Source organism: Kryptolebias marmoratus, linkage group LG22, assembly GCF_001649575.2.
Source record: "Kryptolebias marmoratus isolate JLee-2015 linkage group LG22, ASM164957v2, whole genome shotgun sequence".
Lineage (NCBI taxonomy): Eukaryota > Metazoa > Chordata > Actinopteri > Cyprinodontiformes > Rivulidae > Kryptolebias > Kryptolebias marmoratus.
This window is the reverse complement of record NC_051451.1, coordinates 5,479,397-5,501,693: the sequence shown is the minus strand read 5'-3', so window position 1 is coordinate 5,501,693 and position 22,297 is coordinate 5,479,397. Positions and strand designations below refer to the sequence as shown.

Here is a 22,297-nt window from a genome sequence, read left to right as displayed (position 1 = left end):
TGTCTCAAGGATAATTTGGGATTTTGGGGCAAACTGATCAAGAGTAATTGTGTCAATAAAATCCCCCGTGTATTGGCTGGAATCCAACGACTCTGACTGTTATTTCGGTGTGGGACATACCTTGCTTTTCACCCACATGCTCAGTGTGAGTTTGCTTCACAACAGTCTGGACAGGCTGTCGGCTATTTTGAAGTGAGTTTAAACTTACTGATTTCTTTTAGGTGGTTAAATAAGATGTTATACATGTTTGAAGTAATGTTTCACTCAAAGATGTAAATTTTTGCACCATTGTATGTAGAATGCTTATTTAGTGGTGTTTTTCTGTATTGTTATTATAGGATCCATTTAATAAGCCCACTACTGTTGTCTTTTCTGGTGTAAAGGTTTTATTTTGTTACTCTCAATTTAGGGAAACTGTATTTTTATAGTTTATGTTAAGAAAGCTGTTATAATTAATTGCTTTAAAGCACATGTTTCACAAGTGATTACTTTTATTTGATTTTTTATGCCAAATCAAACCAAAATTAATGCTGGTCCTTCTGAGGACAGTCGGGAAATAAAACCCACCTAAATTTTTCATAGTTGGATGTGTCTGGCTCATTCTTCTACACCTGGCCACATACATATATATATCATTATATATATTTCCTTTATAATCTTCCTCCTTTATTACTGAACAAAACAGAATCAGAATTTGAGCTGGTCTGTAAATGAAGTGGAGACAAACATGAAACCATCATCAGTTCCAGTTTATAGACTCTTTAAGCAGGATCAACACAAAATCATACATTTAAATCATCTTTGTTACAATTACTCATGAACAGCAGCGCAATTTATGAAACAGATGTTTATATCTCTTTTCAAGTTTAATTTTTTCATTTACATTTTACCTTTGTGGGTTTAATTAAATGTAGTTAAGCTCTTTGAGCTGTTGTTTGTATAAAAAGCATATAAATATTATCAAACATTTCAGGATGTAAAACTTTCTGTAAACATTTTCTCTCAGCGAAAAGTGCTTCAGTTTTGATTTTTGTAATAACCAGTGAGTTTCAATGTAAATGTGAGAATCTTGTGAAATAGGATTTTATTTGTAAATAAGTGAATGTTTGCCAAGTTCAAACTAGTTTCTTCCTTTCTTCCTCCATGGTCTTTGACCCCACCCAAAGTTCCTGTCCATCAGACAGTAAGAGTTTCCTGGTCAAATTGGTCTAAAAATAAAGGACAGCAGGTCCACTTTTCATGAGTATTAATGTCAGATAATTTATCTGAACCGTTGTTTTTCCAGGGTGGAATGATTCTACAACATACAATAATTTGTTAAAAGTAAGTTTGAATTTATTGAAAACTTTCTTCAATCCATACAGGGTCAAAAATACATGCTCAGGTATATCCATACACCCCATTAATATTTGGTTTAATGTCTCTTAGCAAGTGTCACCTGTACCTCAGGCTGTTTGTCTCCATCAACAAGCTTCTGACTGGTACGTCAGGTGGATGATTTTATTGATTTAAGGACACAAGGGTGGATTCTGGATCCTCATTAAAATGAAAAAAATCTGGCACAGAAAGCAGCCTCTCAGAGCTGCAAACCAGATCCCAAACCTCCGTCCCAGATCAATTTGAACACAAGACACAAGGTGTCTGTCGTTGCAGAAAAAGCTTTTATTGTTTAGTCTTGCTGGCTGAAGTCGCTCGACTTCGACAAAGAAAACAGAACATTATAGAACATCAACATTGTGAATATAGTATCTCTCAAAATTGCAGCAAAACATCACACATCCCAACTCCTGAACAACAAACCCAAAAACTGGTCCGAACACAGAACCGAGTGGGCGTCGCCCGGTGAGTTATTGCAGTGATACCGCTTAGCATCAGTTCCCTCAGGTGCATAGAAACATCCAGCTCTAACAACAAGTAAAAAAAGAAAAACCTAACTAAAAATCTAAATGTGAGAAGGTTCACAGGAGGTTCTGAGTTCCTATGATCCTCTCAGTTCAAGGCAGAGACTGTCAGAACAAACCAAGGCAGAACCTGAGACGAACAGAACCATTAGTCCAACTTTAACTCATCTGAGGAAAGAAGTAGGAAACAGAACCAACATCTCCTGGTGACCAAAACAGGTCCAGTCAGATTAGAACGGAAGAGACGCCGGGACCACAAACTGGTTCTGAGATTCGAAATCATAAAAATGTAACAGAGCCAAGAGTTCACACCTTTCAGAAACTGGTTTCAAACCAGCTTTACCTGCATCTTAAACTAGAATTTGTAAACTGGTTTGACTTGTTTTTAAACCAGTTTAAACTGCAACAAACTTTTATTGGTTTTGAGTTAAATTGATTTCAGACTGGTTTAAACCAGTACCAAATTAGTTTTTACTTGTTTTCAAAACAGTTTTTGACTACTTCCAGGTTAGTTCTGTGATTTCAGAATAAACCAATTCAAGACTAGTTTAAACTTGTTCTTCATTGGTTTACACTGGTTCCAAATGGAATAAAACTGGCTCTAGAACATTTTCAATCATTCCAAACTGGTTTTCATTAGCACCATACTGGTTTAAACTGATTTCAATTTTTTAAAAATTGGTTTTAAAATAGTTTTTAGTGGATCCAGAATAAAGCATTACCAGCCTTTTTTGAACTGGTCACAAATTTATCTGAACTGGTTTCAAACTGCTTTTACTGGTTTCCGATTTCTTTTTTAGGTGTTCCAGATTAAACTGGTTTCTTGTTAGGTAAAACCAGTTTCAGATTAATTTAAGCAGTGTTCAGACAGGTTTTTATTGGTTCCAACAGATTTTTAATTATTTCAGACTGGTCTTGATTGGTTACAAACTGGTTTAAAGTGGTTTCAGATGAGTTAAACTGATGCCAAATTAGTTAAAACTCGGTCCAGACCGGTCTTTGAACTCTTTTTTACAAGTTTTTTACCCTTAGTTTCTCACTGGTTTTATCTAGTTTCAAACAAGAAAAGGGTGAACTACTAGAAATGTCTAACATGACCTTCAGAACAAAAACAAATCGTCATATTTTCAGGATTAAACTCAGATTTTTCTCTTCGAAAAATGTGTTTTGTCCCTCGTCCTCTTCCATACTTTGGCTTAATGAAAACAGAATCACAAGTGAAAGCAAGTGCAGCAATATGTGGGGGAGCCTGGGTGTAGGACAACGTTCTGCTCGTCCCTGACGTCTTCAGGTGATGTCACATGGTTATAAAGGAGGGGCGGGGCTTCGTCCTCGCTGTCTTCTATCTCTAAGATATCTTTAAGTTCTGAACCAACTCAGTCATACGGGCTGAAGGTTCTTTCAAGGTTCTCTGACTCATCGTCATCAGAGAAAAAGTCGTCCTCATCAATGTCATCCTCGTCGTAGTCTTCATGCCACTCAGGGACGTACTCTTCATCATACTCATCATCGTCATCATCCTCTGCCTCCTCGCCACCTTCCTTGCCAGTGTAATTGTTGTTGTCTGAGTCTCCAGAGTCCGAAGCCCGGTCTGACTTTGATCTGAATGACACCAGAGTTCAGTGAATTACAGAGAAACACATGACTCATCTACGCAGGTAATCCAACAACTCTGATTTCTTTCTTTACATCTTTTTAACAACAAACTAAAACCATCCCATCAGATACAACCAAAGCTAGTCGATTTATTTGATCTGAAATCAATCAGCTGTTCATTTACAAACAGAACCAGAACCAGAGGACTGAGCCAAGGTGTGTTCAGGTGCAGCTCTCACCCCTTGTTGATGTCCGTGTGATTGGACAGACTGGATGCCTGAGTGGACTCGGGTTCCTGGTTGCTTCTGGACTGATACCCGACCCTGAAGTCCTGAAGCAAACAGATCAATGAGTCAAACAGGAGAGTTTCTACTGGAAAACACAGAGTGTCAGTTCTACTGGGACTTTAACTCTTTTTAAACCACGGGGATCACCGGTGATGCTGCAGCGCTCCAGAAATGTAAAACTGTCTGAGTTGTTGTAAAATAGTTTGAACTAGAGAAATTGCATTTCCTGCGAAAATGCAGTGTGAAAGCTTTTTTTTGCTGAATGATTTGGCTGAAAGCTGCTGAAGATGTGCTGAACTGTTGAGTTGAATGTAAAGAGCTAAAGTTTTATCCGTTAGTAGTTGAAAGATTTTTAAAGTTTAAAGAAGAACCAAAAAGTGAAACATAGATGCAGATTTGAAGAGAAAATTTGCATAAAGTAGAAGAACGAAAGCTGAAAGAAGCAGAAATTAGTTGAAAAAGCTGAAATTAGTTGAAAGTAGCTGAAAATGACAAGAACAAAGCTGAAATTACCTGAAAGAAGCAGAAACAACCAAAAAGAAAAAAGCTGAAATTAGCCTGAAAAAAAATTGTTACCTTAAAGTCCATACAGCTGATTTAAGACCTATGAAGTGTCCAGCTGTGAGGTTTCACCTTCTTACTGTACACAGTTGCGGAGATGAAGCCTTCTTTACCATGTGACCTTGACCTTGAAATCCATAGGGATGATGCCTGACCCATGAGGGTTCTACCTGTAAAGTTTGACCTCCCTACGGTACACGGTTGCCGAGTTAGAACACATGAGCTCCTATGACCTTGACCCTTAAACTTGTGACCTTGAACTCCAAAATGTTATTCCTTGACCCATGGGGACTCTATTTGTGAAGTTTGACCTTCCTACAGTACACGGTTTTTGAGTAAAAGCCTTCTTTTACATGTGACCTTGACCTTTGACCTTGAAATCCATAGGGCTGATGAACCCAGGAGGGTTCTAGCTGTGAAGTTTGACCTTCCTACGGTATATGGAGGCCGAGCTAGAGCATGCACAAGTTTTGATCTGAGTTTTGACACCGTTAGCTTTGGCAGCCATCTTGACATTTTTATTTAAGATTCAGTATATGGTGGGGCTCTGTCTCAGCCACTACCACTCCAAATTGCAGCTCAATATGTCTAAAAATGACTGAGTTGAAGCTGAAAGAAACTCCTAGGAGTACAAAACAGCCGAAATTAGCATTACCAGGGTGGAAGTAGCATTAGCAGGGCGGAAGTAGCATTAGCAGGATTGAAATAGCTAAAATCAGGGCTGAAGTAGCATAAGCAGGGTGGAAGTAGCATAAGCAGGGTGGAAGTAGCATAAGCAGGGCGGAAATAGTTAAAAACAGGGCAAAACTAACATTAGCAGGGTTGAAATAGCTAAAACCAGGGTGGAAGTAGCATTAGTATGGCAGAATTAGCAATAGCTGAAGTAGTAATTGCATAAAAATGCTGAAACAGAAAGAAAAAAACCAAAATTTGAACACAAGAGTTGAACACAGCTCTATTCATTTTCAATGAGAAAAAATGGCAGAAAAAGCTAAATATCTTAAACAGCCGAAATTGCACCAATACCAAAAGTCATAGCTGGAATGGCATTAATGAGCTGAACGTTTTGATATATGAAAAGGTTGAAATAGCTGAAAAATTGCGGAACGAGTTAGATGCCGAAAAACGTATGGAATAGTGAAAGAATAATAATAGATAAAGAGAAACAGTAAAACAATGGTGTGAATGCTTAAAAGCATTCACACAATAATAATAGATAATAAAGAGAAACAGGAAAACAATGGTGTGAATGCTTAAAAGCATTCACACAATTAGATTTTTGCAATCTCAGAAATGTTCAATCTGCACTTTTCAAGAATTATAAAAAGAAAGTTGAAGAAAATTAAATTCTGTTTTTCTTCTTTTCTTCTTATAACACAGTTTTAGGTATTCAATTACATAAGAATGGTAAATACTTTACAGATTCTGAAAGTTCTACTTCAAATTTACACAGAGCATTTTCTGACAATTATTGACAAAAATAGACAAGGAAGACCAGGTGTTTAATTAAAAATATATATATCATTATGGTGCTGAAAGGGTTAACTGATTTCACACGAAACTAGTTCAGAACAAACTGGTTTTAAACTTGACTGAACTGCTTTGACAGCTGATAAACTGGATTCTGATTGGACTTAAAATGGCTTCAAGGTTGATTTAACTATTTTCACAGCTGAAAAAACTGGTTTTAGAGTTGATTAAATCTGTTTCAGGTTTTGGCCTAGGTACCTGGATGGAGTGCTGCAGAATGGCCAGCAGACGCTCCTGGATGCGTCGGATGAGTTCCAGTCCAGTGTTCAGGTGTTCTGGCTTTAACAAGCGAACACACGAGGCCAGGTCTGTGCACTGCAGTAGAGTCTCCTCTAAAGACAGAAGGCAGTAACACAGTCAGACCAGTTTGGAGAACAGCAGTTCTGGCTGTGGGATGGTGCAGCAGAATCTCACCTAGCAGGATCTGGAGGGCGTTGGTGTGGAGGTCCAGAGCCTCAGTCTGCTGCTCCATCACATCCATCTTCTCAGTCTCCTGGTTGTAGTAGCTGTAGACACAGGAGTAGGCCAGCGCCTACAGACAAGGAGAAGAGCACAATTAGCTCACAGGCCTAACCTAAAGTAGGGAAACACTGGAATGGCCACTGACGGTATTAGACAAGCGTTCTGGCAGCCATCTTGTTCAGTGTTACATACATCACTCTGTACTGTTTACGTGTGGAAGCTACACAGGAACTTCTTGTGCTGCCGTATGCTGTCATCAGTCCATAAGAGCTCAGAAAAATCCTTATTTTAACTTAATAAACAAAAATCATGCGTAATGTTAAACAAAAGACAAGTATTCTGTGATGAGCCTCTCAACAAGTCCAGTCAGCATCATAAAGGTCAAAAACTGAACCGACCCTAAGTTTTGTAATCCTTCTAACCAGAACAGAACTGCACTTAAAAAAATTTAAAAAAAAAAAAGTTCTTTACATGCTAGTCTAACCAGAGCTTTGCTACCAGAGTCTGGAGTTAAATTCACTCAGACTAATAACTGAGAGGATAGAAACGTGTGGTGGGTGATATAGCAAAAATATTATGTTACTCTTTTTTTTTTTACAGTAAAATAATAATTATAATTTAACATTGATTTTTAACAGTTTATTTAAATTTTTTTACAGTTTAGCAAATTTTGCAATCTGACACAGCTGCCTTGAATCAAACAGGCAGGGCTTTCCTTCTACATGTTATTCTGAACCAGCCATGTTTTGTTTGGTGTTGAGTGTTTAGGTAGCATCTTTCTCTGCTTCTTGTCTGTCGTGGTTGTTAGCAACATGCTGTTAATTAGAACGAGCTCCCGCTCTGGGAACAGTGATCATTTGTGACTGATGGATTTGTTGTCAGTTCACTGTACCTGCCTGAAACATCTGTGCCAAACTGTCACAATATGAATACATGAACTGTTACACCCCTAATATGTGTGTGTATTATAAATAACAGAGCATTTAGGCAAGACAACATTCCTAAACAGACTTTAATCAGTTTTAGCAATTGTGCTAACTTGAGCAAAGCAAAAAGAACATTGAACAAGAACATTACCAAACTTGAGACTTGAAGTCTGAGTATCTTTAGTTTGACTGCAGGCCATATACAGTCCCTGACAGAAGTTCTGTCGCTTATCCATGTTGTGGAAACAAAAGCTTATAACCTGATTTTAAATTCATCCATTGGTTTTAGAAATGACTGATATGAAAGCTGAAACCCTCCCAAATGAGGTTTAATTTACAGAAATGAATTTGCTTCACTGAAGAAATTATGATCCTTTAATGAACACAGAAAGGTCAGATTTTGGCAAGACAAAAGTTTAGTCGCCCACAGAAAGTAATGTGAAAATCAAACAAATAATTTACTTCAAATACAAAGATATGTTTCATAACATTGGTGAATGAAGTTGTGGTGCTATTAGAGCCATATGTAATATTTTGTGTGACTTCCATGAGCTTGAAGGACTGCATCCATGCGGTTCGACAATGATTCATACAATTTATTGATGAAGTCATCAGGAATAGCAAAGAATGCAGTCTTACACGCCTCTCAGAGTTAATCAAAATTCTTCGGTTTTGTCTTCCAAGCTTCCTTTTTCATCCTACCCCAAACATGCTCAATAATGTTCATGTCTGGTGACTGAGCTGGCCAGTCCCTGAGCACCTTGATCTTCTTTGCCTTGAGGAACTTTGATGGAGAGATGGATGTATGAGATGGAGCACCATCCTGCTGCAAAATTTGACCCCTTTTATGATTGGGAATATAGGCGGTAGCTAATACTTCTTGATATTTTAGGCTATTGATATTGCCTTCCACCTTGCAAATGTTTCGCACACCCCCGTACTGAATGTAACCCCAGACCATGATCTTTCCACCACCAAACTTAACTGTTTACTGGGTGAATCTTGCAGTCATACGGGTTCCAGTAGGTCTCCTGCAGTATTTGAGGCAGCTGTGGTGTAATTCAACTGAAGATTCATCTGAGAAATCCACCTTCTGCCATTTTTCCAGCATCCATCCGTTTAGCAGGCTGTGGGCCTTGGCAAATGCCACACGTTTTTTTAATTGCCTTTTGTTTAGTGCTGGCTTCTGGGCACTGACTTGACAATGGAGGCTATTTTGAGACAGAATCCTACAAACTGTTCTAGTTGACACAGGGACTTGAGGTGACCAGGCCTGGTGGAGCTCTGCTGCAGTGGAAAAGGGGCTGGCTTTGGATTTTCTAACCAACAAATGTTCCTCCTGAGCAGTTGTCTTGCGGGGTCTGCCAGACCTGGGCTTGTCAGAAACATCTCCAGTCTCTTCAAATCTTTTTTTAATTCTTTGTACTTGACGCTGAGACACATTAACTGGTGCCAGCCACCTCTGCAGTGGATCTGGTCTTCAGCCTCTTGATAATCAAGGCTTTGGTCACAGGGTGGTTTTTTGGCATGTTGTCAGAAGTCAAGTTGCAGTTCAAGTGAAGGTCTGGGGTTCTTTTTATACACACCCACTAATTAACCGATCAATTAGTGAGCACAGGTGAGACTGTAAACTAGGGTGCATTATATGACAAGGCGACAAAACTTTTGTCTTGCCAAAATCTGATCTTTCTGTGTTCATTAAAGGATCATTATTTCTGCAGTGAAGCAAATTCATTTCTGTAAATTAAACCTCAATTGGGAGGGTTTCAGCTTTCATATGAGTCATTTCTAAAATCCATGGATGAATTTAAAGTCAGGTTATAAGCTTTTGTTTCCACAACATGGATAAGCGACGTAACTTCTGTCAGGGACTGTATAGCAGACATCTAGTCTTGATGCTGCAGACTTGTTTTTACCATCTTGGGATCTACAGACACAGAATTACACAACTATATCTGCTAAATCTGAATTTTATAATATAGGACAAGCAGGGTTTCCCCCAGTGTACAGGCCGCCAGCCTTTGCTGACCCTGCCGCCAGGCTAAGCTCATCTTGTTTATTGTAAAATGCCTCATTTTTTTATACACGTTTTTTTCCCACCCACTGCCCCAAAACCGCTACCTTTAGCTAACTCACCGTGCGAGGGTACGCGCACCAACAGTGACAAAATCGCACTGTCCCCGATCCTGCGCAAAGGTCCCGCATGGTCGTGCACCTCCCAGTTTTTGTAACTTGGCACAGACCGCACGTGCCACGCTCCATTCAAAATGGACAATTTCAGTGCGCTAGCGGAGCTTGTTCGCCTGTATCAGCATTTATATGATCCCGCTAAGAGAGATCACAAAGATAATCAAACGGCTCAGAACTACTGCTGTAGCCGATAAAAAGGAGTGTTTATAGACCACAGAGGGAAGAAATATTAGTCCTATGATGGGCGAATCAAAACTAAAGCAAATAAGCAAATAAATCAATGAAAGTCAAATTGATTGCTTAAGGTTTAAACATCCTCTATGTATCACAGCCAGAAACCCAACAGGTCTTCCTCCTGAATATGTGCAGTCATATTTGATGTGACAACCATCTGCTCTCTTTATTTTTTATCATATCTCCACTGGTAATGTAGCATACTGCCCCCTGTTTTTTCGGAGAATACTGCACCACTCCAAAATTGGTTAGTTGGTTAGTAGAATGGCCACCTACCACCAGGCTTAGCCTCTTTTCTGGGGGAAACCCTGAACAAGTGTTACTGACACAATCAACACCTGTGAGGGTTTTCTGTCAGGACACTACAAGTCTGTCCCACTTACTTCTGGACTAAAATAAGTGTTGAAACTGGTAAATAAACTGGTAGTTCTAGGTAAGAACTCATGCTTCTGGAAGGTGTACATTTACTTAATTATTACAACAGTGTGAAATTTATCACTTTAGCACAAATATGTTCAGTTAGCATATGTGTACACCATGGACAAGACAAACTGAAAAGTTTTTAATGATTTATAAACTAATATGCCATAATACTCACAGATGAAAGGCAATGCCATGTTCTTTGAAGTGTTGGTTCCAATAATTGGCAAAACACTCTAAAGGCAAGGTTAGTTTTTTTATTCTGACATTTATGGTCTGCTGCTATCCCAGCAGGATCTAAGAACTCTCACGTTGCTACGTGTAACACTTGTCAAGATGGCATCACGAATATTCGTCCCATTAAAATAGACTGTGCAGGGGCTGGTCATTCCAGTGTTTCTTTGGTTCATTGAGGAGGACCACTGAGGAAGAGGACGGTACCTTTCGAGCCTGAGCGAGGACTTTACAAGCATCGATGACGAAGGTGAGTGACTTCATCTGCAGAGCTTCATTAATGGACGACACTTTGTTCTCCAGGTTGGCAGCAAAATCCTGCAACACAAAAACACACAGGTAAGGCTGAAAACAGAAAGTGGTTCTTCTTCTGGTGATCTCATGGCATGACAACATAAAAACATTTTGACCACTGCAGGAAACAGCTGAAAACATTTAGGAGGCAGTTTCACAATAAGAGCCATCCTGTGTTCATTCCATTTTAGCTTGGTCCCCCCTCTGGTGGCAGCTCATTTCAGAAAGTTCATTTTATTAAGGTTTTTTCTTTACATTTATGAACTATGCTGCCTCAGTGATCTCTACTGGAGCTTCAGGTCCATTTTTATCTGCTATGATGAGTTACCATGGCAACAGGAGAGCTTCTTAAATACAGGAGGAGCTTCCTATAGTTGAGCCAACACCCTGGAGTAAAACCTAATCAGATTATTTTTATATAATTTTTTTACTGATTACTTTCAGGATCCACTGCAGCACCTGCTGCAGGTTGGAAAGAACAGTACCTGCTTTCATGTCAGTCTTCAAAAGTCTCCAAAAACACCAGAAAAAGTCACTAATCGCTTTTTTGAAAACTAGTCACTAAAGGGGTCTAAATATTCACTAAATATAGCGGCAAAGTCTCTAAGTTGGCAACACTGCTTGCACCTGGATCCGCCCTGCTCTGCTCTGATAGGATAAAGCTTTGGTTCTGGTTTGCTTTATTTGTCAAAAGCGGTGTCAGTTTTAATCCTGTATCATAATTAGATTGGATGGATTTAAAGGGACTAAAACAACACCTTTCATTTTTTCTCCTCATTTGTTCAGATTATGGAAATCCATCCTAGTCTTGTTACAAATTAAAGAAATCCATTGTGGCGACAGAGACTTTAATCCCTGTTCTTTAGACCAACAGCTTCCTCTAACCACCTGACCTCAGGGCCAAAGCTCTAACAATCAAACTCTGGGGTTCTGGTTCTTGTACCTTGGCTTGATGGTGGAAGGTGCATCTCTCGTTGTAGTCCTGGAACTTCTTCTCTTGCCGAGCAGCTTTACTCACCTGCAAAATAAAACAAACACACAACTCTTTAAAGAACCAGAACCTGAACAGAGTACAGCAGCAGAAAATGTTCAGCTTTTTAATCAGTTTTAATATTTCCAATGAGACAGAAAACAGAAAGAAAACAGACAACCCAAATTATCAGCAGGTTGTTTTCTTGTTTTTGACTGGATGGAGTGGTCATGTGAACTAACCATGGCAGAGCAGTTGTAGTAATCTTTGTGAGTTGGTTTCCAGGGTTTAAGACAGCGCCAGCAGAATCCATGGTTACATTTGGCACAGGTCATGCTGAGAACAAAGCAGAAAAGTTACCATCATCTTCCCACTTCCTTCTCTTCATCATCATCCTCCTCCCCAACCGCTCATCGTAACATACTGCAGGCAGCCCTCGTTCTTCTCAATCTGAGCCTGGCAGCTGGGGCAGCGTTTGGAGATCAGCTTGGCGAGGTGTTTGCTCTGCGCCTCCATGCTCATCCCTTCATAAAACCCTCCATCATCCATCCACTGAGACATGTGGCTGCAGCTGGCCGGGTAATGAGCCTGACGAGAAAACACATAGATCGGAGGGATTAAAGCCAGATTCCTGAACACAACACACTGCTGCTGCTGCTGCTGGAATTATCTGGACTCTTTATCCTCATCAGAGTCTGAAACTAGAGTTTAATTCCTAAACTGTCTCAAAGCTGTTGAAGGCTTAGATTAATCAGCTGATATTGGTCTTAGCCTACACAGATACAGTTAAAGCAGCATTCAGTTCTGTAAATTCATGATTAAAAGAAAAAAGAATCAGATGTACAGTGTGTATAAAAATAATTCACCCCTTTGATGATTTATGCTTTTATTGGTGTCATAAATCAATCATGGTCAATAGAAATTGGCCTCTCTGTGAAAAAAAAACAACCTTTTTAATGTCAAAGTGCAATACAATTTCTACAGTGTAATACCAATTAAATAATACCAATTCTCTGACCTCGAGAAGTTACAGCAGAATCAGGTGTGTGTGTGTGTGTTTGTGGGTGTATGTGTGTGTGTGAGCCCTCTTACCTCAGGAAAGTTGCAGCTGAAGCACGAGGACCAACAGCACTTGGAGCAGGTCCCCATGCTGCCTGTGTTCTCCTTGCAGAGGATCCGGTCGCAGCCCAGTGGGTTGGTGCACCACGTCAGGTTGGAGCAGCACTCTACATATCCTCGCAGCAGGGCGTTTTCATACTGACCGATAGGAGCACAACGTCACTCACGTGCACAGGTCACACTCGGGGACTGGTATTGCTGACCAACTAAGTTACCTTGGCAACAGTGTCCTTGTCCGTCAGGATGCTGAGGAAGAACTGAGTTGTGGGCTGAGCCTGGCAGTCCGTGATTGGACAGTCACAGTTCATCACCAGGTTCTGTTCGATCCTCGCAGTCAGGTACTCCTGCCAGCATGACTGTAAACAACAAAAACGGTCACATTAATAATAGAGCGGTTCCGACCCTGTAGCACCCATCACACAGCTGAAGTAAAGTGTTAAAATAAAAATTAGTCTCTCCTGTTTTCCACTGCTGTTTTTTGAGGGAAATGGCAGTTTATCGACGTGAACTGCTCATGTGATCAAACAAAAACCAACTGGTTCAGGGTCTGTATCATTTTAATTAAAAGTTTTCCAGAGGAAGAACCACAAAGCTGAATTTTCTTTTCCTCTTTAAGAGAACCTCCAGCTTCAGTGAGTGAAAGAATCTATGCCTCCATGTGAACTGACTGTGTCTATGAAACAGTCTGGTGTGGGGAACCAGCTGCAGTCTTCATAAAGTAAACCCACCCACCCAATAACAAGCCTGCCCTCCTCTTCCTCTGGTTCTGACTCAGACACCCAGCCATTCACAGCCCTGTTCTCCTCTGGTTCTGATTCTGAACCTCATGATTCCAGGTTTCTGCGTTTCTGTTTGTGTTGGGCAGATAAGTGGTATAAAAACACCACTGGTGTTGTATAAAAACACCACTGGACTCAACAGAACCAGTCTCACACACACAGACAACAGAAAGCATCAGTAACAGAGTGGTTCTGACCTGGCAGCAGTAGTGCATGCAGCTCAGCGTTGGGACAGACTCTGAGCTGGCGGCTCGCTGGCTCAGGCAGACAGGGCAGGAAAAGGTGGGGCTCGGTGGTGGCTGAGGGTTCAGACTCTTGAGCCCGGCGGCCACGATGAGCGTGTCAGGGTCGTCTGTGTACCGCTGCACCAGCAGGTCCACATTCCACCTGCAGTGGATAAGGAGGTGCTCAGCCCAGTCCAAATCAAGGCTGAGAGTGGCTGAAACCTGACGAGACCGAGACAAGAACACCTGACAGGTGAGTCCGGAAACAGCTAAGGTCAGAGGTCAATCTGCTGGGTTACCATGGTAACAGACCTGCTGCACAGTCCTCTGCATCAGCTGACGGACCTCCTCCTGAGTCATGGTTCGGCCCATCGAGAACAGAACTGAATCCAGAACACCATCTTCAAACTGCCGTGGAGCGGGGACCAGACTGTAAACAAACAACAAAAACATCACAAATGAAATGATTCCCAGATAAAAATCTGAAACATGAACTGATTGTTTGAATTTACATTAAGTTTGATCAAAAATAAAATCATTTTTGTTCAAACCAAAGTTTGTTTTTATGCATAAGCAGAAAAAACGTGAAAGTTTTTTTCTGTTTCTTTATGTAATTTCATAGTTTTATATGTTTTAAATGTAAAAAGTAACAGATCAGGTTTGAGAGACTTGGAACCTGAACCAAATGGGGCGCTGTTTACCCGTTTATTCTGCATGATTTTATATTTGAGTATTTGTGTGTTGTTTCATTTTACAATAAATCTTTGATAAATTAAAGTCCAACAGCAGTTTCACACATCATGTTTTAATTTATTAACATGAATCTTATAAAGACAAACACACCTTATCAGCAGCAGCGCCCCCTGCTGTGTAAATACTGACTCTTCACTTTCTTTACATGGAAAGAAGTTGCTCTTTAAACTTTGAAGAAGCGGCTAATTGTTACAAATGTTTAGTGTTCAAACTTCATCTGTGGTTTATAACGCTATTTTCCTCTTAGTTTTCGAAATGTCAAAGATCTGCTGTTCGAAATAATGAGGACGATGTTGCAAGGCTTATTTGATCAAATTCAGACTGAATGTTGAAGTCAAAACTGTTGATGTGAAAAATAAAAGATATGTACAGTTTGATCAACATTAATGTTTATTTGGATTAAACTGAAGTTTTTAGATATTTTTCACAAAAAAACAATTTTACAGCAAAAGTTTAACAGCAACAAGTTTTCATTTAGTATAGAAATCAATTTTACATTTTGTCTTGTCTACGAACTGACAGACTGAGCGCGTACATGAGGTCAGAGGTCTGGGTCACACCTGATGTCAGCCACGCTGTCGATGGTAGCGGTGTCCTTCCTGGAGTCAGAGCGGCTGAAGGAGAACTGGGCCTGGCCTTTCTGTGGCGTGGACGGATCCTCAGGAACGAACTCCACAATGTGTGGGTTCTCCTCGTTGCGACGGACGCAGCCTTTGCTGATGACATGCATGATGCAGGAGAGCACGTCTCCGGTGCTGCAGCTGAACCGGCTGCCACCTGAAGACCGAGACACTTCCTGCTTCTGACACGAGTCCATCACCTGAAAGAGCGGAAATTCACTTAGGCCCAAAGGCGGTGCTGCAGGTGGATCAATGTCCCAGCAGGTCCAAAGCCTCACCTTGAAAACCAGGTTATCAATGTGCATCTCTTTTTCTTGCTTCATGATGTGAACAATCAGACAGTAGATGAAGTTCCTCTTCCTCTCCAGGGTTCCTGCAGCATCCTCGTCCACGTTTAGGTATGTCTGTCTGGGCAGCAGCCGCACTGACGCTTGGACGTCCTGCAGGCTGTTAGACACCACCTGCTGGTTTAACCGCAGCACGCCTGCAAGGAGATGGGGAGTCAGAGGAAGGTGTCAAAGAGGAGACAGGGGGGTCTAACAAAAAACTGGGAAAATCAGAGATGAGCTGGGGGAGGAGTCAAAGAAGAGACAAAAGGAAGACCAGGGGAGCTTGGGAAGGAGTCAGAGAGGAGACTGGAGAGCGGTCAAAGGAAAGAGTCTGACCTTGGCTGGGCTCTCCTGGCGAGCTGCAGGTCAGTGGTCCTCTTTCACTGATGAGTGGCTGAAGAGCGTGCAGCAGGACAACAGCAGACAGGCCGGTGTCCTGCAGCAGAGCTTCAACTTTGACCTCCTACACAACAACCAAAACAGAACTCCTCATTTCCATCCGTCTGTGAGCTCATAACTAGGACACAAACACTGAAGTCTTATAGACCCAGAGGAGCTGTTAGTGATACCTCCTGATTGTTGAAGTGCAGTAGGATGAACATCTGCAGTGTGGAGACATGCAGTGTCCAGCTGCCGAACTGAAGCTCAGCATGTCCAAGCCATGTCCACTGTAGCCGCCGAGGCTTTGAGTGACTCAGACCGTACATGGACTGACCTACAGGCACAAAAACAAGGCTGGTGTAAAGCCAGAGTTAAACTGGGTTTATAACAGAGAGGTTAACCTTGATTTAAAAGAAAGACTTGCCTGCTTTAACTAATAAAGTGATTTGCACATTATGGGACAGTTAGAGATAAACAAACTTCTTGATTTTGAAGTTAAAAGTTTCAGATCTTTCTGTCCCTACCTACACAGCAACAGCTGGTTTATTCTGATTTATAGCTAACAGTTTTCTAAAACACATGAGGAATAATTCTCACTTGTCCTAATTGAGCCAATATTGTTGTCTGATTAGGATTCTTATTTCTTCAATTTCCATTAATAGGCCACAGTTACTGTCCCTTACAAATAAAGTCTCTGGGAGAGCAGTTTTATTTCCTGTAACTTGTTCGATTAGTGCATTTTATTCAGAAAAAGTATCAAATAAGGTGCAATAATCCTTTTCATGTGAACAAACGCAGAGACTAAAACAGAAAGTCTGAGTTAAAATAACATTAGAACCACTTTCATATTGTAATTTCTTAGGAGAGTTTTAGGCTTTGTCAAACCACAATAAGAGAATAAAAGCCCTACTTTAATTAACCTGTTTGGTAAAATAGCACAAGCGAGAAATATGTTTGTTATATGACTGAAACAAGCCTGGTTTTCAAGTCAAAGTTAAACCTGGTTTAATAGAATTGGGTGAGAACTGAGACTCACTGTGGGTATAGAACTGGGTAAACTGGTTCAGGTAGGAGCAGAGTTCAGCCGGAAAATGTTTTGCTGGTTCATCCAGGAAGCAAACTGCAGATACGGCCCAGCAACGTGGAGACAGAACCAGAATCTGGACCTCTGCTTCTTCCTCTGTTTCTGTCCAATCATCTTCCATCACCTATGGCAACAATTGAAGGGCAAACCATGTCAAACTTCTAAACAAGCTTAGCAATGCAATTTAACCTCTTCAGAAAGAGCAAGTATTGTTGTTTATCTTCTCTTCATTTTCTTTAACAAAAACTCAATTTATTATAAAAATCAACCATCCAAGCAAGCATGCAAACAACCAACCATACAATCAACCAATCAAGTAACCATGCAATCAACCACACAGCAACCTATACCCCCACCCAAACAAAAAAAACACACAACCAACCAACACCTCCATCAGCCCACCACCATTCTAAGCACCCACCCAATCAACCAACCACCCAAACCCACTGCTGCTAGAGGGCAACAAATTCCCTGCATGGATCTGAAAAATTTTGATTCAGGTAATCTCCAAAATACTTGTGTTTAAAATTCAACACCAAGTATGAAATGGCTCAACAGCAAAGACTAAAGAAACAGGCAAAATCAGTGGAGGGTTTTGTGGGTTTTTGCTAACCTGGTCATGTTCCTGCAGGCATCGATCCAGTTGCTGCAGCCGGTAAAGATGGAACTCCTGCTGCAACTCAGCTGACTCACTGAGGTTCTTTAACATCTGCTGAGGGAATCGACTCGGGAAGCAGCTACCGATTTGATCAATCACGGCGCTTTCCAACCATGCATTTCCCTGAGCAAGTAGACGGTCTCCCAGGTAGTACCTGAACAGGTACACAAAGACTAATAAACCTTTAAGTGTCAAATGTGGAACAAAGTCCTGTTGTTGAGTCGTCTGCTGGACACATGCATCTGACACGTCGAGCAAAAGTGTCCGTCCCATGCCCCTGATGTGTCAGACCTGTGCCAGTAAGGTATCAGACCCATGTCCCTGATGTGTCAGACACCTGTCTGAGGATGTAGACTCCTGCCCTTGACTAGTCAGTAGGCCTGTCGCGATAAACAAATTAATTAATCGCACGATAAAAAAAATGAGGTTGATAAGTTTCATTTATCTGCCTTATCATTCCTTCATGTCTCTCTCTCTTTCTACTGAAGACACCGGGTGACAAAAGGCTCCGGTGCTCTTCACTGACCCCTCCCTTTCTCTTAGGGTAAGGGGGGCGTGGCCTATCACGTCAGGTAGCCAGCTGAGGCGCCTCTACTTGTACTTCTTTAGCATTAGCTCCCGCTAGGAGTTAGCAAACTGAAGAAACGCTGTTTGATATTGGGGGAATAAACGAAATGGAATTGGTTTCAAGCTCGAAGTAACAGCAGCGGTGTGGGAGCACTTCGGATCCAAACCAAATGACCGAGGCGATCCGCTGAACCTTTGTGAGCCGGTATTCATATTTGTGATTCTGTCGCCGTGTGCTTTTGTTAGTTTGCACTTTTTGTTTAAAAAACTGGCAGTTTTGTCCGTCTTCTCTATATAAAACTAATGATAATTACTTTTTAAAGGGCAGTTCAGTTTACAGACTTATTAATTCGTACTGTTTTGGTTGAATGTAGGTTTTATTTCCATTTTTTTTTAAGCTTTTATTCAAGGGCATTTTTTGTTAACAGAGACAGAGTCCATTTTATTTTTGTTTTCAGTTGTTTTGTTTTTTTTTTTGTTCCAGTTCCAGTGTTCTGTGTTCTTTTGAAAGTAAAGTTTATTAATCTTTGAGAGGATGCACTTGCACTATTATGTTATTATCATTACATTAGTTTAAAACGGTCTTCAAACAATATTATTGTTTATCGCAATAATTTCTGGGACAATTAATCGTCCAGCAAAATTTGTTATCGTGACAGGCCTACTAGTCAGATCTGTCTCTCATGTGTAAGAGCAGTCTCTGCCAAGTCAGACCTGTTTCTAACGTGTCAAATCCATGCCTGATGCGCCAAATCTATTGTTTCTGATGTGTCTGATCAGTCTGAGATGTTAGACCCTTTTCCATGAGGTGTCAAACTCAAATCCTTGATGTGTCAGTGCCATGTCCCTGTGATGTCAGACCAGTGTCTTTGTGTTATCAGACCCATGTCTGACGTGTCAAACATATTTCCCTGATGTATCAGAACATCCTTGACATGTCAAACCCCTTGTGCTTTACAAGTTAGGCACGTGTCTTGCATGTCAAATCCATGTTCCCAAAAACACTTGTCCCAGGTGTGTCAAACTCCTTGTCCCTGACATGTCAAGTCCATGTCCCTGACATGTCAGACCTGTGCTGGTGATGTGTCAGACCCAAGTCTGACAGGGTCAAACCTGTGTCCTTGACCTGTCAGACCCTTGTCTGATGTGTCAGACCCCCTTTCAGTTATGTGTCAAATCCCTTTGTCCCAAACAAGTCAGATCCAGTGTCACTGACTTTTCAGACACCTGACATGTTTGTACCTGTAGAAGTGCTCAAAAGTGTTGGCAAGCTCCAGGCCAGAGAGGAAGAGTATCGGTTCCAGAAACTGCTGTAGCCGCTCCAAAGTGTCTAAGGTGCCAGACGGAGTCCCGCTGGCCTGGATCATCTGATCAATGTACTGAGCGAAACGCTCACTTACCTACACAGAGAGGACATAGTCATAACCATCACTATATGAGAAAGGAAGACTTAAACATGAACTCAACCTGAGCTACACTGCTACAGATTTATTAAATATTTAATATCAAGAGCATCATCTCTGTGGTAAATCAATAACAATTGACAGGATCATTTAAGCTTGAGTTAAGTTAGGCACAAGTACCTACATGAACAGGGATGACTTGATTTAGCTTTGATTTAAACTTCAAGCAGACTTTCTCTTCAGGTGTTTAAAAGCTTGATTTAAACCTGTTTAAATTTTAAGGTTTTATTTACAATGAAGTCAGAGTTGGTTTGTGTTAGATTTAAACCAGACTTGAACCTGGTTTCAAATAGAACCTTAATCTTGCCTTTCTGAAAATCCAGACTTGAATCTGGTTTTAAAGTGAATACATTTTGGAGGGGGTTCTGGTAAGCACATGAGATAATGTGTTTTGTAGTAGCTCTGCGGGAATGTGACTATAGTATATTTTAATTACCATTACAAGGTTGTCTCTTGTTATGGCTACATGTTTACAGATTTATCAAAACCTCTATGTCCTCAGAGTCATATCTGGATAAACGGTGAATTTTCTGACAAAAAAGGAAATCTTCAGACCTTAGAATCAAAGTCCTGAAAAACTGAATGCTACGGAGCATTAAAGTAATAATAAATGACTTACGAGCTGAAATTATTACCAAACGTGAGTCGATGATATAAAAGTCAGCACTGAAGGAAGTAGAGGTTGCTCTAAAACGGCTGGAAGAAACAGCCGCTCAGCAAAATGCATTATTTCTGACTTTGAGAGTGCACCTAATGAGTTCAGAGACCCTTAGAGCAGGAATTGTAAAGACTTGGAGGTACACTCGTGGGCCTGCCAGAGGGCCCAAAAGGTCCCCAACCTACAGAGTTTATGGCCAAATTTCCTAAGAACTTGTGAGTATTAAAGAGAAACCCAGCCTAGACAGAGCGCAATGTACGCTGCTTTGCAAAATCAATGAAGGGCAAGCAGCCATGACTAATTATCACCTGTGTGACACAGTTTCAATCCAGGAATACTATTCTACACCGTTGAATAGTATTCCTCCCTGCTGCACAACAGGAAAAGGTTGTACATTTTCCCAGCTTTCTCACAAACTGTGGCCAGATGGAGGGACGCTTTCATCCCAGTGAAGAAAGAATTATTGTAAGACTCATCAAACAAGCAAGAGTGTTAATGCCACTGAGGAAGGAGATCAGGACTGCAGAAACATGACTACAAGCAGATGACTACAACTGCTTATTAAATTTCGCAAAGGTTTTTATTAATCTCCAATGGATCTGATGTTACTCCTGCACCAGTTTGAACTTGAGGTATAAGCTGGGATGCAGATATTTGTTGCAGTTGTTAAACCAGTAATTTATTTGTCTTATCCCTTTGTTCATAAAATTTGAATCTTGAAAGTGCAGTGGTGTTCTGTGATGTGATAAAATTATATTCAGCTTGCAAAGACATTCATTCTTTATACCTATTTAGTTGTTTTTTAGGAGTGTATAAAGAATAAAAAAACTCAATGTTCTCAGATAAGCTGGTTAATTTCTCTCTTCTAGATTTTCTCTAATGGGCCCTAAAAAAATAATTGCTCCAGTTTCCCCATCATGTAAACAGTTCCATCTAAAATGGTGAATACAGATGTTTGTTTGGACTTACAGCTAGGTTGGGTTGCTGCTACACGGTGAAAAGGGTGAGTAACATAAACAGAACTCTGTTATCTGCTATTATTATTGCTGTTGATGTACTTCTGCATGTGCAGAACAACTAATGACCCATCTGTGGTGGCTTAGTGAGTTTAGACAGGCCCAGAAATTAAAAGCAAGCTCATGAGTTGAATATTACTCTGCCAAGTACGTGCCTTCAAGTGTTTATTTTTCTTGCTTGAAGTGTCTACCACTGCAGGGGGCTTTGCCATATTATCTTGTCTGCTAGTTAGCTGGTCTCTGAGCCCATTAGGTTTATGGGCCATAAACTCTGTGGGTCGTCAGCCATAAACTCTGTGGGTTGTCCTCACGAGTTAAATATTATTCTACCTAGAGCATGCCTTAAGGGTTTACATTTCTTGTTTGAAGTGTCTACCACTGCAAATGGCTTGCAATGGTAAATGGTTTGCACTTATATAGCGCTTTATCTAGTCCAAGGACCCCAAAGCGCTTTACACTACAATCATTCACCCATTCATCCACACATTCACACACTGATGGTCGTAAGCTACATTGTAGCCACAGCTGCCCTGGGGCGGGCTGACAGAAGTGAGGCTGCCATCACACCGAGCCCTCTGACCACCACCAGTAGGCAAGGCGGGTGAAGTGTCTTGCCCAAGGACACTATGGCTGAGACAGCTGGAGCAGGGGCTCGAACCAGCAACCCTCCGATTAAAGGACAAACCCCTATCTCCTGAGTCACTGCCGCCCCCACTGCAGAACACTTCGCCATATTATCTTATCATGTTAGTTAACTGGTCTCTGAACCCATTAGGTACTCTCTCAAGATCAGAAATACACTCCTGATCAAAATCTTAAGACCAGTAAAAAAATTTACTTAGATCCAATAGTGCAAAATGCAAATTCTTGCAAAGCTTCACAGTGTTAAAGGAAAAAAAAGAGACAAGAACTTTTGAGCAGGGAATTTTCTGCAAACTGCATTTACACTCAAACATGATTTTTTTCAGCTGATCAAAAGTTTAAGACCATAGTCTTTAAAAGCCAAAAGCTGTGCAAAAATCTGGATTCCATGTCATTTTC

At 40.9% G+C, this 22,297-nt stretch overlaps 1 protein-coding gene across 1 annotated transcript in view; it reads right to left on the bottom strand.

The window, feature by feature from the left end:
* Window positions 1-1,640: 1,640 nt before the first annotated feature.
* LOC108246754 (cullin-9) overlaps window positions 1,641-22,297 on the bottom strand; it is a 72,443-nt gene continuing 51,786 nt past the window's right edge. Inside the window, 20 exon segments of the mRNA XM_017434456.3 lie at window positions 1,641-3,503; window positions 3,737-3,828; window positions 6,074-6,222; window positions 6,225-6,279; window positions 6,282-6,407; window positions 10,549-10,659; window positions 11,579-11,653; window positions 11,848-11,941; window positions 12,030-12,193; window positions 12,698-12,862; window positions 12,940-13,080; window positions 13,701-13,949; window positions 14,040-14,157; window positions 15,041-15,300; window positions 15,379-15,584; window positions 15,766-15,892; window positions 15,999-16,144; window positions 16,847-17,018; window positions 17,508-17,706; window positions 19,362-19,519. Coding sequence (XP_017289945.2) covers window positions 3,278-3,503; window positions 3,737-3,828; window positions 6,074-6,222; window positions 6,225-6,279; window positions 6,282-6,407; window positions 10,549-10,659; window positions 11,579-11,653; window positions 11,848-11,941; window positions 12,030-12,193; window positions 12,698-12,862; window positions 12,940-13,080; window positions 13,701-13,949; window positions 14,040-14,157; window positions 15,041-15,300; window positions 15,379-15,584; window positions 15,766-15,892; window positions 15,999-16,144; window positions 16,847-17,018; window positions 17,508-17,706; window positions 19,362-19,519 — 3,033 coding nt within the window. The 3' untranslated portion in view covers window positions 1,641-3,277.